At 38.1% G+C, this 12,100-nt stretch overlaps 1 protein-coding gene across 2 annotated transcripts in view; it reads left to right on the forward strand.

The window, feature by feature from the left end:
• The window catches only part of ipcef1 (interaction protein for cytohesin exchange factors 1), a 315,976-nt gene that overhangs the window by 264,032 nt on the left and 39,844 nt on the right, over nt 1-12,100 (forward strand). For both annotated transcript variants that reach the window (XM_028797427.2, XM_028797428.2), the window contains exon 20: nt 9,240-9,311. In XM_028797427.2, coding sequence (XP_028653260.1) covers nt 9,240-9,311 — 72 coding nt within the window. The remainder of the gene's footprint in view (nt 1-9,239; nt 9,312-12,100) is intronic.

A 12,100-nucleotide genomic window follows, 5' to 3' on the forward strand; every position in this document is an offset into this window, starting at 1 on the left:
TGTGTGTGAAACCAGTTATTTCATTCCATGGCTTGTTGGTAATCCTATTCTGCCACACCAGACATTTTGAAAACCTGTGATTTTTCTATTTTCTGAGGACACCATCAAAATGTTTTTTTTTTTTTTTAACCAAAATGAATGGATATTTCTCTGTCTGTCACCTGATGGACACATCGGTGCAAATTGGTTGACTGAAAACAAACCAGAAGATGATACCAGAGACACGTTAAAACATGTTTGTCAATTTACCTCAATATAAAAGGCAAGGTCAGCATGCTCAAAAATGTCTGAGGCTCTTGCTTTTGTGCTTGTACTACACATCTGTCTCTCTTTGTAAGAGCCAGCAGTTGCCTCCCATCATGCTCGGAGTATATTTTCCCTGATATCGGTTTTCCATCACCTTTGTCTTAATGAAAATTTTCCCCAAACCAATAATATCTGTCGTACAAAAATAAAAATCTGAATGATGGTTGTTGGTTCCCACCACACAATGGTTACAGTAAAGGGCATTTTCTTCCACTTGCCATTCAGCCGCTATGTTAAATCTAAATAGCAAATAGTGCAGCACACCATGAGGTGCCCATGCTTTATCTTGGTCACCAAGTTTACAGCCAAAGTAATGCTTGTATGCAGTTTCAAGTCTGCCGGAAATATTCTTTCGCTGGTTTTGTGGAGTAAATTGTCTGCAGACATAACAAAAATTGTCAGGGTGGCTAACACAACTTCTGCTCATGCCTGGAAATTAGTTTTAAAAGTCCACAAACAAACAAATCGGCAAAAACACTTTTTTTTAACAACAGTTTTCAAAGTAATGGTGAATCTAAAGAACAAAATATCCTGAAATGCACAGTAAAACTGACTATCTACTGCAGCGTCCTGTCTGAGTTGTGTCATTATGCTTTAGTCATAAGACTGAAATCTTAAATAAAATTTTAATAATGACAAGGTAAACATCTCACAACTGTTAGTAACATGTGGCAAATTCATTTATCTCAGTGGCATCCTTAGTGGAATTACCGGTATTTTAACAAAATGGTTATCCGCCTTTACTGTCCATTCACCCTAGTTGTCCAAGACCTGGAACATCATAACTAAAAAATGGGATGTGTTGGACGAAAACGGTTTTCAGATTTGGAGTCAGCAAGTGAACTTTGTTTAAGTACAGGTGGAAGAATCCCAGTAGCGAAATGCTTGTTGGCCAGTGTAATCCAGTATGACAGTTATATGAAGCCAGTATTTGCAGCAATTCTTTCAGACAAAGTTTAATTAAAAGGTGCACTTCTAAGCAAACCCTTTAATAGTACAAGTGTGAGTATAAGTACTACAAAGGATGAGGAAGGAGGCAGATTAGCTTATTTCCTGTGAAAGTGGTTATTCACAGGCCTATTTAAAAGACTTGCTGGGGGATGCTTAGGCACAGCTAAAAGGATGTCATGAACTTTAGAAATAGAGATGAAAAACCATTAGTCTGTTTTGATCTTTGAGGTATATGCATGTCAATCACAGGTTACAAAATTGAAAGACAGTGCATAGCAAGACAACTCTTCTCAAATTCCATGAGACTCGACCCATTTACAAGTTGAGTACGCAAGCACATATAGGATATGCTGAAACACTGCTACTTTGAGTACTTCATTTTCTTCATCCCTCACAAAATCAAACTTGTTTAATCCAAATCAGGATTGCAGCACTGGTTGCAAGGTGGGAAACATCTATGGATGGTATGCTAGTCCATCACAGAATCATCCCACAGTGGGACAACTGTCCAAACTTGCCTCTCTGAGGCATGGTCATCAAAACCATGCAGAAAATGGGACAACGTGTAAACTGCTGGGTGCATGAGACAGCAGCACTAACCACTGTGCCTCGCAAAATAAAACTTTTTTTTTAAATATATTCCCAGTGATTTAGCAAGTTTTTTTCTGTTAAGAAGAAAGTCTAGTTTTGTGTAACACCCACCTAGCCTAAGCAAATTTAAATTGATAAGGTTGTCAGGAAATTAAAAAAAAAAAGTTTTATGTATAGGAATGGAAAGGAAAGCAAACACAATGGCTAGTAGCTATAAAATTAGCTTTTAAGCTAATGAAGGCCTTTTTCCATGCAGCAGCAGACCGAAATTATTACTGGTCAAATGTCACAGTTGCCAAGTTGTTATAAAGTTTTGTACTTATTCCTTAGTTGAAAGTCTGCCTTTTAAAAATTGATAAATCTGGCACTGTGCACTGTCTCAGGTGTAATATGAACACGTGCTCTTTAAAACTCTCCTTCCATGCCAGGGTCTTATTGGACATATCCAGCATTGATCATATCATGTGATTATCTGTGAACACAGATGCATGAAGACCCTGGTCCACATTGTTGTATTGTCTGCTTGCTTAGAACAATAGCCTGTGCTTCCTTAGTATACACTTGCAATAAAGTTTAGTATCACAAATGTGGTAAATTTAATTGACTGTTCCAATAAATGCAGAGGAAAGACTAACACCTGTCAAGTACAGGTGTATTCCCGAATTATCAACATGACTTTACATAGAGATCATGTTTAACTAATATGCTCAAATAAAAGAATAAATGAATTTATATAGGATGGTTTATTATCATCAGCACAGAGTACAGTGAAAATCTTGCATATTTATTCAATATGCCACAATGTACATTTTATTTTTTCAGACAGGGTTTGATAAGTTGTCATATGAGAGGTTAGTGATCAAGCTATAACATCTGGGAGGTCACAGGTCTAAATTGGCTCAAACATAGAAAGCAAAGGTTTATAGTGAGAGAGAAGGTTTCTAAATTAATGTTAAAGTGGTGTGTCTCAATGCTCAGTGTTATAGATACTGCTCTTTTTAGTACATATAAATGACTAGCAAAATACCCGCGCTTCGCAGTGGAGAAGTAGTGTGTTAAAGAGGTTATGTAAACATATATATACATAAACATATATACATATATATACATATCTACATATACACATATCTATATATATATATATATATATATATATATATCTATACTAATAAAAGGCAAAGCCCTGACTGACTCACTCATCACTAATTCTCCAACTTCCCGTGTAGGTAGAAGGCTGAAATTTGGCAGGCTCATTCCTTACAGCTTACTTACAAAAGTTAGGCAGGTTTCATTTCGAAATTCTATGCGTAATGGTCATAACTGGAACCTGTTTTTTGTCCATATACTCTAATGGAGGAGGCGGAGTCACATATCGCGTCATCATGTATTACGCCTCCTACGTAATCACGTGAAGTGAAAACAAGGAAGAGATTTACAGCACGAGTCAAACACGGGAACGAAGGTAAATGACATTAATTGTTGAGTGTCTTTTAATACTGTGTAATTGTTGAGTGTCTTTTAATACTTTGTAAGCATACATATTAACAGATGTGCAATTAAACGTGTGCATTTACGGGGTGATTTCTCAGGCTTAAAGCTCGAAGTGATCACTCGAGTGAAGGCAGCTTCACAAAAAAAACAGATCCTTAACAAACTGTTATTGGTATATTTTACCTCAATTTTAAAAGGTTTTCTTTTCTTCTTAATAAAAATTTAAAAGCAGAACTTCACCGGTGCGAACCGTGGGGATTTGAGCGACTGACGCATACAGACATATTCATGAGTGCAGGTACTTCGGAAAGAAAGCACCGTGTAAACCTAAAGTTTAAATTAAGTTCATAGACCTACAAAAGGTTGCCATTGATTTCAAGCAAGATTGCTTTTCTCCTGTACAAGTATACGTTGCATTCTCAAGAGTGTGCTTGCACAGCTTGGTCATATTACAACTGGAGTGCTGAACTGACAACATGATATACAAACAGAACAATCGTAAAAACAGGATTAAATAAAAAGGCTGTTTCCGTTGGCAAAGCAACGAAAAAGGAAGACCTTATATGACGTTCGTTTATAAAACAGCGGAGAGGCTGTGTGAAGTCAGCTTCACAAAAAAACAGATCCTTAACAAATTGTTATTGGTAGATTTTACCTCAATTTTAAAAGGTTTTCTTTTCTTCTTAATAAAAATTTAAAAGCAGTACTTCGCCGCTGCAAAGCATGGGGATGTGTATATATATATATATATATATATATATATATATATATATATATATATATAGATAGTTAGATAGAGAGAGATATATATATATATAATATAGATAGTTAGATTAATTTAAACTTTAGGCTTACATGGTGCTTTGTTTCCGACAGTGCTGCGTTCAGTCAGTTCACGTGAGCCGCTGTCTTGTGTGATGTTGCGATGTCCACGGCTTTATTTAATGTTAGCTAAGACCCGGCACTTAAAAGTTTCTCGCTACAGCAATTTTTAATCCGTTACAAAGTCATCCAAAGTCTCGTTTATACCTCGTGTCTTCTCATTAAACTTGTATCTCGCGAATATGGTATTGCAAATGGCAGCGGGAGCGTTTCTCATTAAACTTGTATCTCGCGAATATGGTATTGCAAACGGCAGCGGTAGCATTTCTATAAACTTAATGTAAACTTACGTTTTACACCGTGCTTTGTTTCCGCAGTATCGAAGTGATCACTCGTGCTGCATTCAGTCAGTTCACGTGAGCCGCTCTCTTGTGCCTTCTCAATTGTGTAATGAATGTTTTCTTCAGCGCTCTTTGGGCCTCTTCCTTGTTTTCAGTTCACGTGATTACGTAGGAGGCGTGATGACGCGATACGCGACTCCGCCTCCTCCATTACAGTATATGGACAAAAAAGAGGTTCCAGTTATGACCATTACGCTTAGAATTTCGAAATGAAACCTGCCTAACTTTTGTAAGTAAGCTGTAAGGAATGAGCCTGCCAAATTTCAGCCTTCCACCTACACGGGAAGTTGGAGAATTAGTGATGAGTGAGTGAGTGAGGGCTTTGCCTTTTGTTATATTAGTATAGATCTTGATTATAAATTATAAATAACAAGCTAGTTAAATTTAAAGATAATACTAAACATAGTGGCATTTTGTGTAGTCTAGACCAGAAAGTTTTAGTTCTGGAGTACAACTATGGCAACAAATTTTATTCCAACCAGTTTCAGAATTCAAAAGGGCCAGGCTTGCTTCTGATTGATCTAATTCCACGTAATTGGAGGTTTGGTGTTGAGGTCAAACTTTCAGTATCAAGTTAAGCTCAGATAATACTAATACTATGAAAGTTCATAACATTGAAAGCTCTTATTTTATCATGGCATTGTCATGCCTGGGTTGCCTGCAACAGCCATACTCCCGTTGAATCTGGGACCCAGGGTCCCTGCCATTCCTTGGCATTCTTCTCCTGCCACCGATCCTTGGTGTCCACAGGAATCTCTCAGAGCAGTTGATTGCACCCGCTATTCTGGATGCTCAGTATGAGTGACCCTACCCCCTTAACATGGTCTGCTCACTCTACCCGGGGGTCTCATCCCTTAGCCCTGGCCTTCACCCTGCCACCCCAGGCTTTTTTTTCTTCCTTTCTTTTTAACCTCATAATCTTTGTTTTTCTCATCTATACTGCTCAGGCTCCTTTTTTGTACTACTGTGAATTTAGGTGACTTGATAACACTCCCTAGAGCACTAATGTGGAAACCCGCTAGGTTTCGGTTTCCTCATCAACAATCCAAGACTGCTTGGCTACACTACTGCGCACACCTATAACCCCCTAAGCCCAAGCGCACTGCTTTTATTTAAAACCTACACACTGCCATAGACTGCTCAAACGCATCACTACAGTCTATGTGTCTGTGGAAAATCAAAATTTATTTTCATATATGTTACAGTTCTCTGATGAAGATTGTAATTTTTGTGTTGTGTAAAGCTCCTAGATGACTGACTATATCCTAGCAAAGAGAGAACATTTTAGAACAAGTAGTTCCCAAAATATCCACCCTCAACCCAAGACCTATGTACAACGATAGGCCAGTTTGGTTTTTTTTCTTTAAGTTCTCTTTATCAAACTGATTTCATCATGTTTGTACTTATTCCCATATCCTTCAAATGACACTTGACCTATGTCCAACAGTGTCTTAGAAATTATTTAATTTAACCTGGATTTTTGCAGGCTGCGCCATTTTTGTAATGGGACCAGGTCTATTAATTTGCAACATTTTTGCATGAGTAGTTTAGTTTAGAGATACATAATCAAATATTCGAAGGGCAAAGCAAAAGAAGTATAGGAGGCAGTCAACCAGGAAAGGTAACCCTAGCCATCCTGACCAGGATACTCCCACAGTGTATGGAACTGCAACCATCCATGCTAAGATGCTAAACCTGCCACTCCCTGTCCCTGTATCCTTCTGTCCCCATTCTAACCTCTATAATTTGTGTTGTCGTCTAACCAGCTTTGGTTGCAGTCATGAGTAACCTCTTGGTTTGTATTTTATGCTTTCCTGCGCAGGTTATGCTTACATGTACAGCCAAATCACTTTTTAGTAGGACTTCCATTCCCAGCCTTAGCAAGTAGACAGTTACCACTTTCAATAGCGGCGGTTGCCTTCATTGCTTCTATGGTGCACATTAGGGTTTGCAAGGTCTCAAGATGAATTGGAATTGGCTGGATTAGCGTTTCCACTTTATGGTGCCACTTGAACATCTTGAGGAACTGTCCAGTCTGGCAGACCAACAAGCCCAAGTCCATTAGATTTCCTTTTGCATAGATCACAAGACGGGCTTGAGTTGTTCTGCTGTTCCCTTAAAATTAGCCAGCATCTGTGTATACTCTGTCATGCAGCAAAGGTCATCCTGGGAGTTTGTCTAGGTAGCCTTTTTACATGACTGGTCTGGCTTAGGGGCATCAATTTAGTGCCAAGTTCCAGACATATATCTTGTTCTCCATCATTAAGTAGCTTGGAATCGTATGAGGCAGTTGCTCAAAGGCCTTCAAAGGCTGACTACAACCCAGATTGGATTCTGGAGGTGTCCTATAACTCCCAGGGTTCTCCGTGGTCAGACACATGTCTGCCCTCCATCAATGGTGGGCGAAGTTTTCAGTTACCCACCTTGCCCCCCCAGCATACAGTCAGTACCTTGCCTAGGAATACGGATGAATGGAAAACCTGTGGTGCTTTCATAGTTAGCGAGGTGATAACGGAACAACAAACCATTTATTACCTAGTTTGTTGTGCCGAGCGATGGCACATACCTCGGTGTCTAACCCATTGCCAGACAATCCTTTGGAGTCATCCTTTTCTTTCCCTGCTAAGCAGCACACCTCTTGTCTGTGGATGACCCTTGGTTGCTCATCTCTGCAGTCTGTCTTCATCATTTTTTTTGGGCGAGAGAGACCCACATGCACACCTCTCCCTGAAGTTTTTCCAGCAGCTGTGACAGTCCTGCAACAATTCTATCATGTTGAGTTTGTGTCTGTGTCTTGGTTGTTACAATATTTTCAATGTGTGGGACCCTGTCAAACAGATATTTTTATTTAAAGAAAATGCCTCAATGGCCAAACATTGGAAAATTTATAAGTGTATGCATACACAAAAACACAAAAGTTTAGAAGTGCAGATAGCTGACAGGTGATTTGCCCTACGAGACTATATTTTATGGAGAGAAACACAAACATACACACATCCATACACCTAGTTCTGTAAAGGTGGTTGAGAGCAGAGGCATTATGCCACCCCTGTAACAATCAGTTTATCTGTGTAGCTTGTTTAATTTGAAACTAAACACAATGGGTTAAATGAAGTAAAGTTGTTTACATGATTCAATTACCTGTTCATTTTACTTTACATTCATTTGTGTACATAATAAACATTATATAAGTTAATGTTCTTGATTGTGTATTATGCACTACAATCAGTTTTATTATGTTGTATAGTCTTTTGTTTAGTGATTTCCCAGGAAACTCATTTACATGGAAATACTATACGGACTATTCCATACCGTGGTGGTGGTGTGCGTTTTTTCCAATTCAGAAATGTGTTAATATTTAGAAGAAACGTGTATTTTGTTTTGCTATTGCTTTGAACAGTTAGCAGTCATGGTGGCTCAAATGTAAAGAATTTTTATAGAGAGCGCTAGAACATTTTAAGGATTAGGTTAAAAATGGAGACCCATAGTAGTTGATCACTTTCCACTGCTCTGGCAGAGAAACTGAGTGCTTTCAACCTGTATGCCAACAAGAAAAACCTTTTTCAGGATAGAGCTATTATTTAGAGCCATTGAATCAGGCACAGTTCTGCACAGGACAAAGCTAGATCAAGAATGAATTTATCCCTGAAGAAAAGTGTACAGACATTTTACATTGTTTCCTAATACAATATACTGTACTTAAAGTATAATTACCTCCCTAAAATAGGTACTTATCATTACCTGAGTTATGGTATATAGCAAGGGCCCAGTCATATATGGAATAAGAATATAAATTGTGTACTTGCCTGTACTGGCATTGAACTCAACATGTAAATTAATATGTTGATAATTACTGAGTGATTAGAGTGCAAGTCCATTATAACAGCAGATGCTTATTAAAATTTCTCATTTTACTGTAAACCTGCTAGTACTGCCTACTGGCCTATGTCAGAGTCATATGCTTGGAAACCACGCAAAGTTTTGCTAGGAAGCGCCCACCTTCAGCTCAAAACAGGATATTTATTAGCATATTCTGTTTGGTAAAGGAAAACTACTTGACGGCTGATCATCCATTATTACAGTAGTGGGAAATAAAGAGTCAACCCAAAAAATAACAAGTTAAACTTGTTAAATATATAAATAGATTACATTTTATTAATATATTTAAGTACAGACCAAGCCTATATATAGCAACTAATTAATATTATAACTTGGCCCTAATTCTGAAATTAGTTGTAAGAAAAACAAAACTTTTGTTTCACAAGAGCTCACTTTGAGAATTGCCTCTTCTGTCATTGTGGCTTCCCCACAGCTGTAGTGTCAAAAGTACCATTTCTAGTGCACTGAATTGGTTTGATTCTGAGTTGACTGTGTCCAAACCAAAATGATAGATCATATGTGGTTAAAGGCCTGTGTATAAAACGGTCCTTAAGTTTCACTTTCCAATAAAAGTAAAATTAGATGGGTGGAACTTAATTTTGTTGGACACCGTATGGCTAAGAACTATTTTCATTTGGAAGAATTTAATAATCTACACTCTGGTACTTATAAACATGAAAGGTCTTATAATTGTTTAAAAATAGATATTTGTAATGGTGGAATTTTTCTTTTAAAATGTTTTATAGTGCTGCAAGCAAAGCAAGCCTTTTCTAATTTTACATTTTTTTGTTCCTCTAGTGCTATCAAGGCCAGCCATCCACAGATAAGAACATTTTATTTCGCAGCTGAAAACTCTGAAGAGATGAACAAGTAAGTGCTAGAACTTCAAAATGGAAAAGGGACCCTTGCAGTTTTGTGGTTGTTGACTGATGTGTTAATGTTGCTCATTTGCTTGCGTATCTGATAAGTGGAGAAGCGGTTGTTTTATTTAAAGCACAGCGGTAAGTGCTGCTGCCTCTCAGCTTCAAGAGACTGGATTGAGACCCCAGTTGTACACCATCTATGTGTAGTTTACACATTTTCCATATGAGGTTTTTCTCAGAATCCTCTGTTTGTGTGTGTGTGTTTTTTTTTTCCCCTGTCATTTGAAAGACTTGCATGTTAGGTTGACTTGTGAGACCCAGTTTGAGTGGGTACAAGTAGGCTTTGTGACACGATGGTGCCTTGCCCAGGGTTAGTTCAAGCCTTATGTTTAATACTGTTGCCAGCGTCCCTAGGACTCTTGATTTGGAATGATGGAGTCTACTACACTAAAGGATGGACAGATTATATGCGCTCAAAACTAAACTCCCTATCATGTTAAAGTGTGCATTTTTTGAAGTTAAATTACTGCTGCTTAACGTAATTCATAATACTTGTATATGGGACAAATTTTTTTTGCTGACTCTTGTTTTCATTGTGTGGATATAATAAAGCCCCATCAGTAGTAAACTGAAGGTCTAAAAGCTGAAAATCTGGAACCATAAATTTGTGTGCTGATAAATACACACAAGTGTGGAAAAAGGTAAAAATCTTTTAAAGGCTTATTAATATTCAAAATGTCAATTAGCACTGGTTAACATAGGGATTATTTTGTCAAACATGGTTTTGGGTATGCTACTGGAGTAGTTGTATCCAAGCAAATATTATTTGAGATAATGTATATAAACATTAAAAAAAGGGTAATAGAAAGGAAGCACTTTAGGCAGTTTCAGTAATTTACACTTTATGATTGGAATAGATTTGCTTGTTTTAAGTTTATAAAATTTACAGGTTAACCCAAAGTAGATAAATATTTGAGACTGCAAGGACATTTCAGAAAGACCTGTAATGCAGAATGCAAAAATGGACCAATATCTGGAAAAAGCAGTTTTTGCCACTTGCAGGTATAGGAATGTTTATTGTAAGTATGTGATGATCATGGCTGACAAAAAATATTTCTGAAAAAGAATTTTGTGGGTGTTTGTTGGGACAACATTAACATCCTCTAGACCAGTGATTCCCAACCACTGTGCTGTGGCACATTAGTGTGCCGTGAGAGATCATCAGGTGTACCGTGGAAAATTATCCAATTTCACTTAATTGGTCTGAAAATTATTATTTATTTACTGCAAATAGTTTGTCTTCGTTCGTCTATGCAATAGTGACAGGCAGAACAATTAAATATTCTTCCACTAGGTGCCAGCAGATGGCTAATTAATCTGTGTATCTACATGTTGCCATTCAAACAAAAGAATTAGTGATGCTTCGGCTGTAACAGCAGTGATACCGATGGATAAATATCTGAAAAGAAAAAGTACACAATCCAAACTGGGTTCTGGAGAAAATTGTGACCCAGATGAAGGCCCTAGTATGAGTAGTGATCAGAAGAAAGCAAAAAGAGTGAGCTCAAGACAATACAATGAAAGTTACCTTTCCTTTGGATTTACTTTTACCAGGGAACCAACCGAGCCGATTCCGTTGTGCTTGGTATGTGGGGGAAAAGCTGTCCAACAGTACCATGGTTCCTAGCAAACTTAAACACCATCTCCAAACAAAACACCTGTCACTTCAAAACAAGAACACAGACTATTTTATTCAACTTCATGAACAGACTAAGAAACAGGCAGCTTTAGTGAGGAAAACCACAAAGACGAATGAGAGAGCTCTCAAAGCTGGCTACCAAGTTGCTGAAGTCATTGCCAAATCAAAACAGCTAAACATGGTGGCAGAGACATTAATACTACCTGCCTGCAAAATCATTGTAAATGAGATGCTCAGCCCTAGCGCTCTTAAAGAAATATCCCAAGTCCCTCTCTCAAATAATACAATTGCCAGACGTATTGATGACATGTCTGCAGACACTGAAAGGATCATTTTGGAAAAGTTGCACATCCGGGGAAAATTAGCATTTCAATTCAATGAATCTACGGATATCAGTGGACATCACAACTTTTGGCAAATGTGTGCTTTGTAGACACACCATCAGAGAAAACTTCCTGTTTTGCAAGGAATTGCCAGAAAGAACAACAGGAGAGGACATTTTTCGAGTTGTATCAAAGTACCTTGAACAATGAGGACTTAAGTGGGGAAAACTCCTGTATTGGACGATGTTGTGTGCATGATAAACTTTGTAAAAAAAGTTGCATGTTTGCATCATTGTGTGAGAGAAAATGGGAGCGGAGCATAAAGTGCTATTGCTGCATATGGTGGTCCGGTGGTTGTCCCGTGGCAAAGTTTTAGCCCGTGTGTATGAGCTGTCGGAGGAACTAAAAGTGTTTTTGACAATTGAGAGGTGTGATGACGCTGGTGTGCAAGACTGGCATATCTGGTGGATATATTTCAACATTTGAATGACCTGAACACATGGATGCAAGGCCAAAAAAAGAAAACCTGCTCACAAGTGCAGATAAAATAAATGGATTTCGTTCAACGGTGCCGCTCTGGCAAACAACATGTGGAAAGTGCCAGCCTTGACATGTTCCCACACACCAAGAAATGGCAAGGTATCAACATTGCTGTGCTGTGTGAGACAATAGTTAAGCATTTGAAAACTCTTGAACAGAAGTTGTCATTTTATTTCCCTTCAGTTTCCACTGATTGCCTTGACTGGGTTAGGAACCCATATAGCTCAACCGCAG

Source organism: Erpetoichthys calabaricus, chromosome 3 (assembly GCF_900747795.2).
Source record: "Erpetoichthys calabaricus chromosome 3, fErpCal1.3, whole genome shotgun sequence".
Taxonomy (NCBI): domain Eukaryota; kingdom Metazoa; phylum Chordata; class Cladistia; order Polypteriformes; family Polypteridae; genus Erpetoichthys; species Erpetoichthys calabaricus.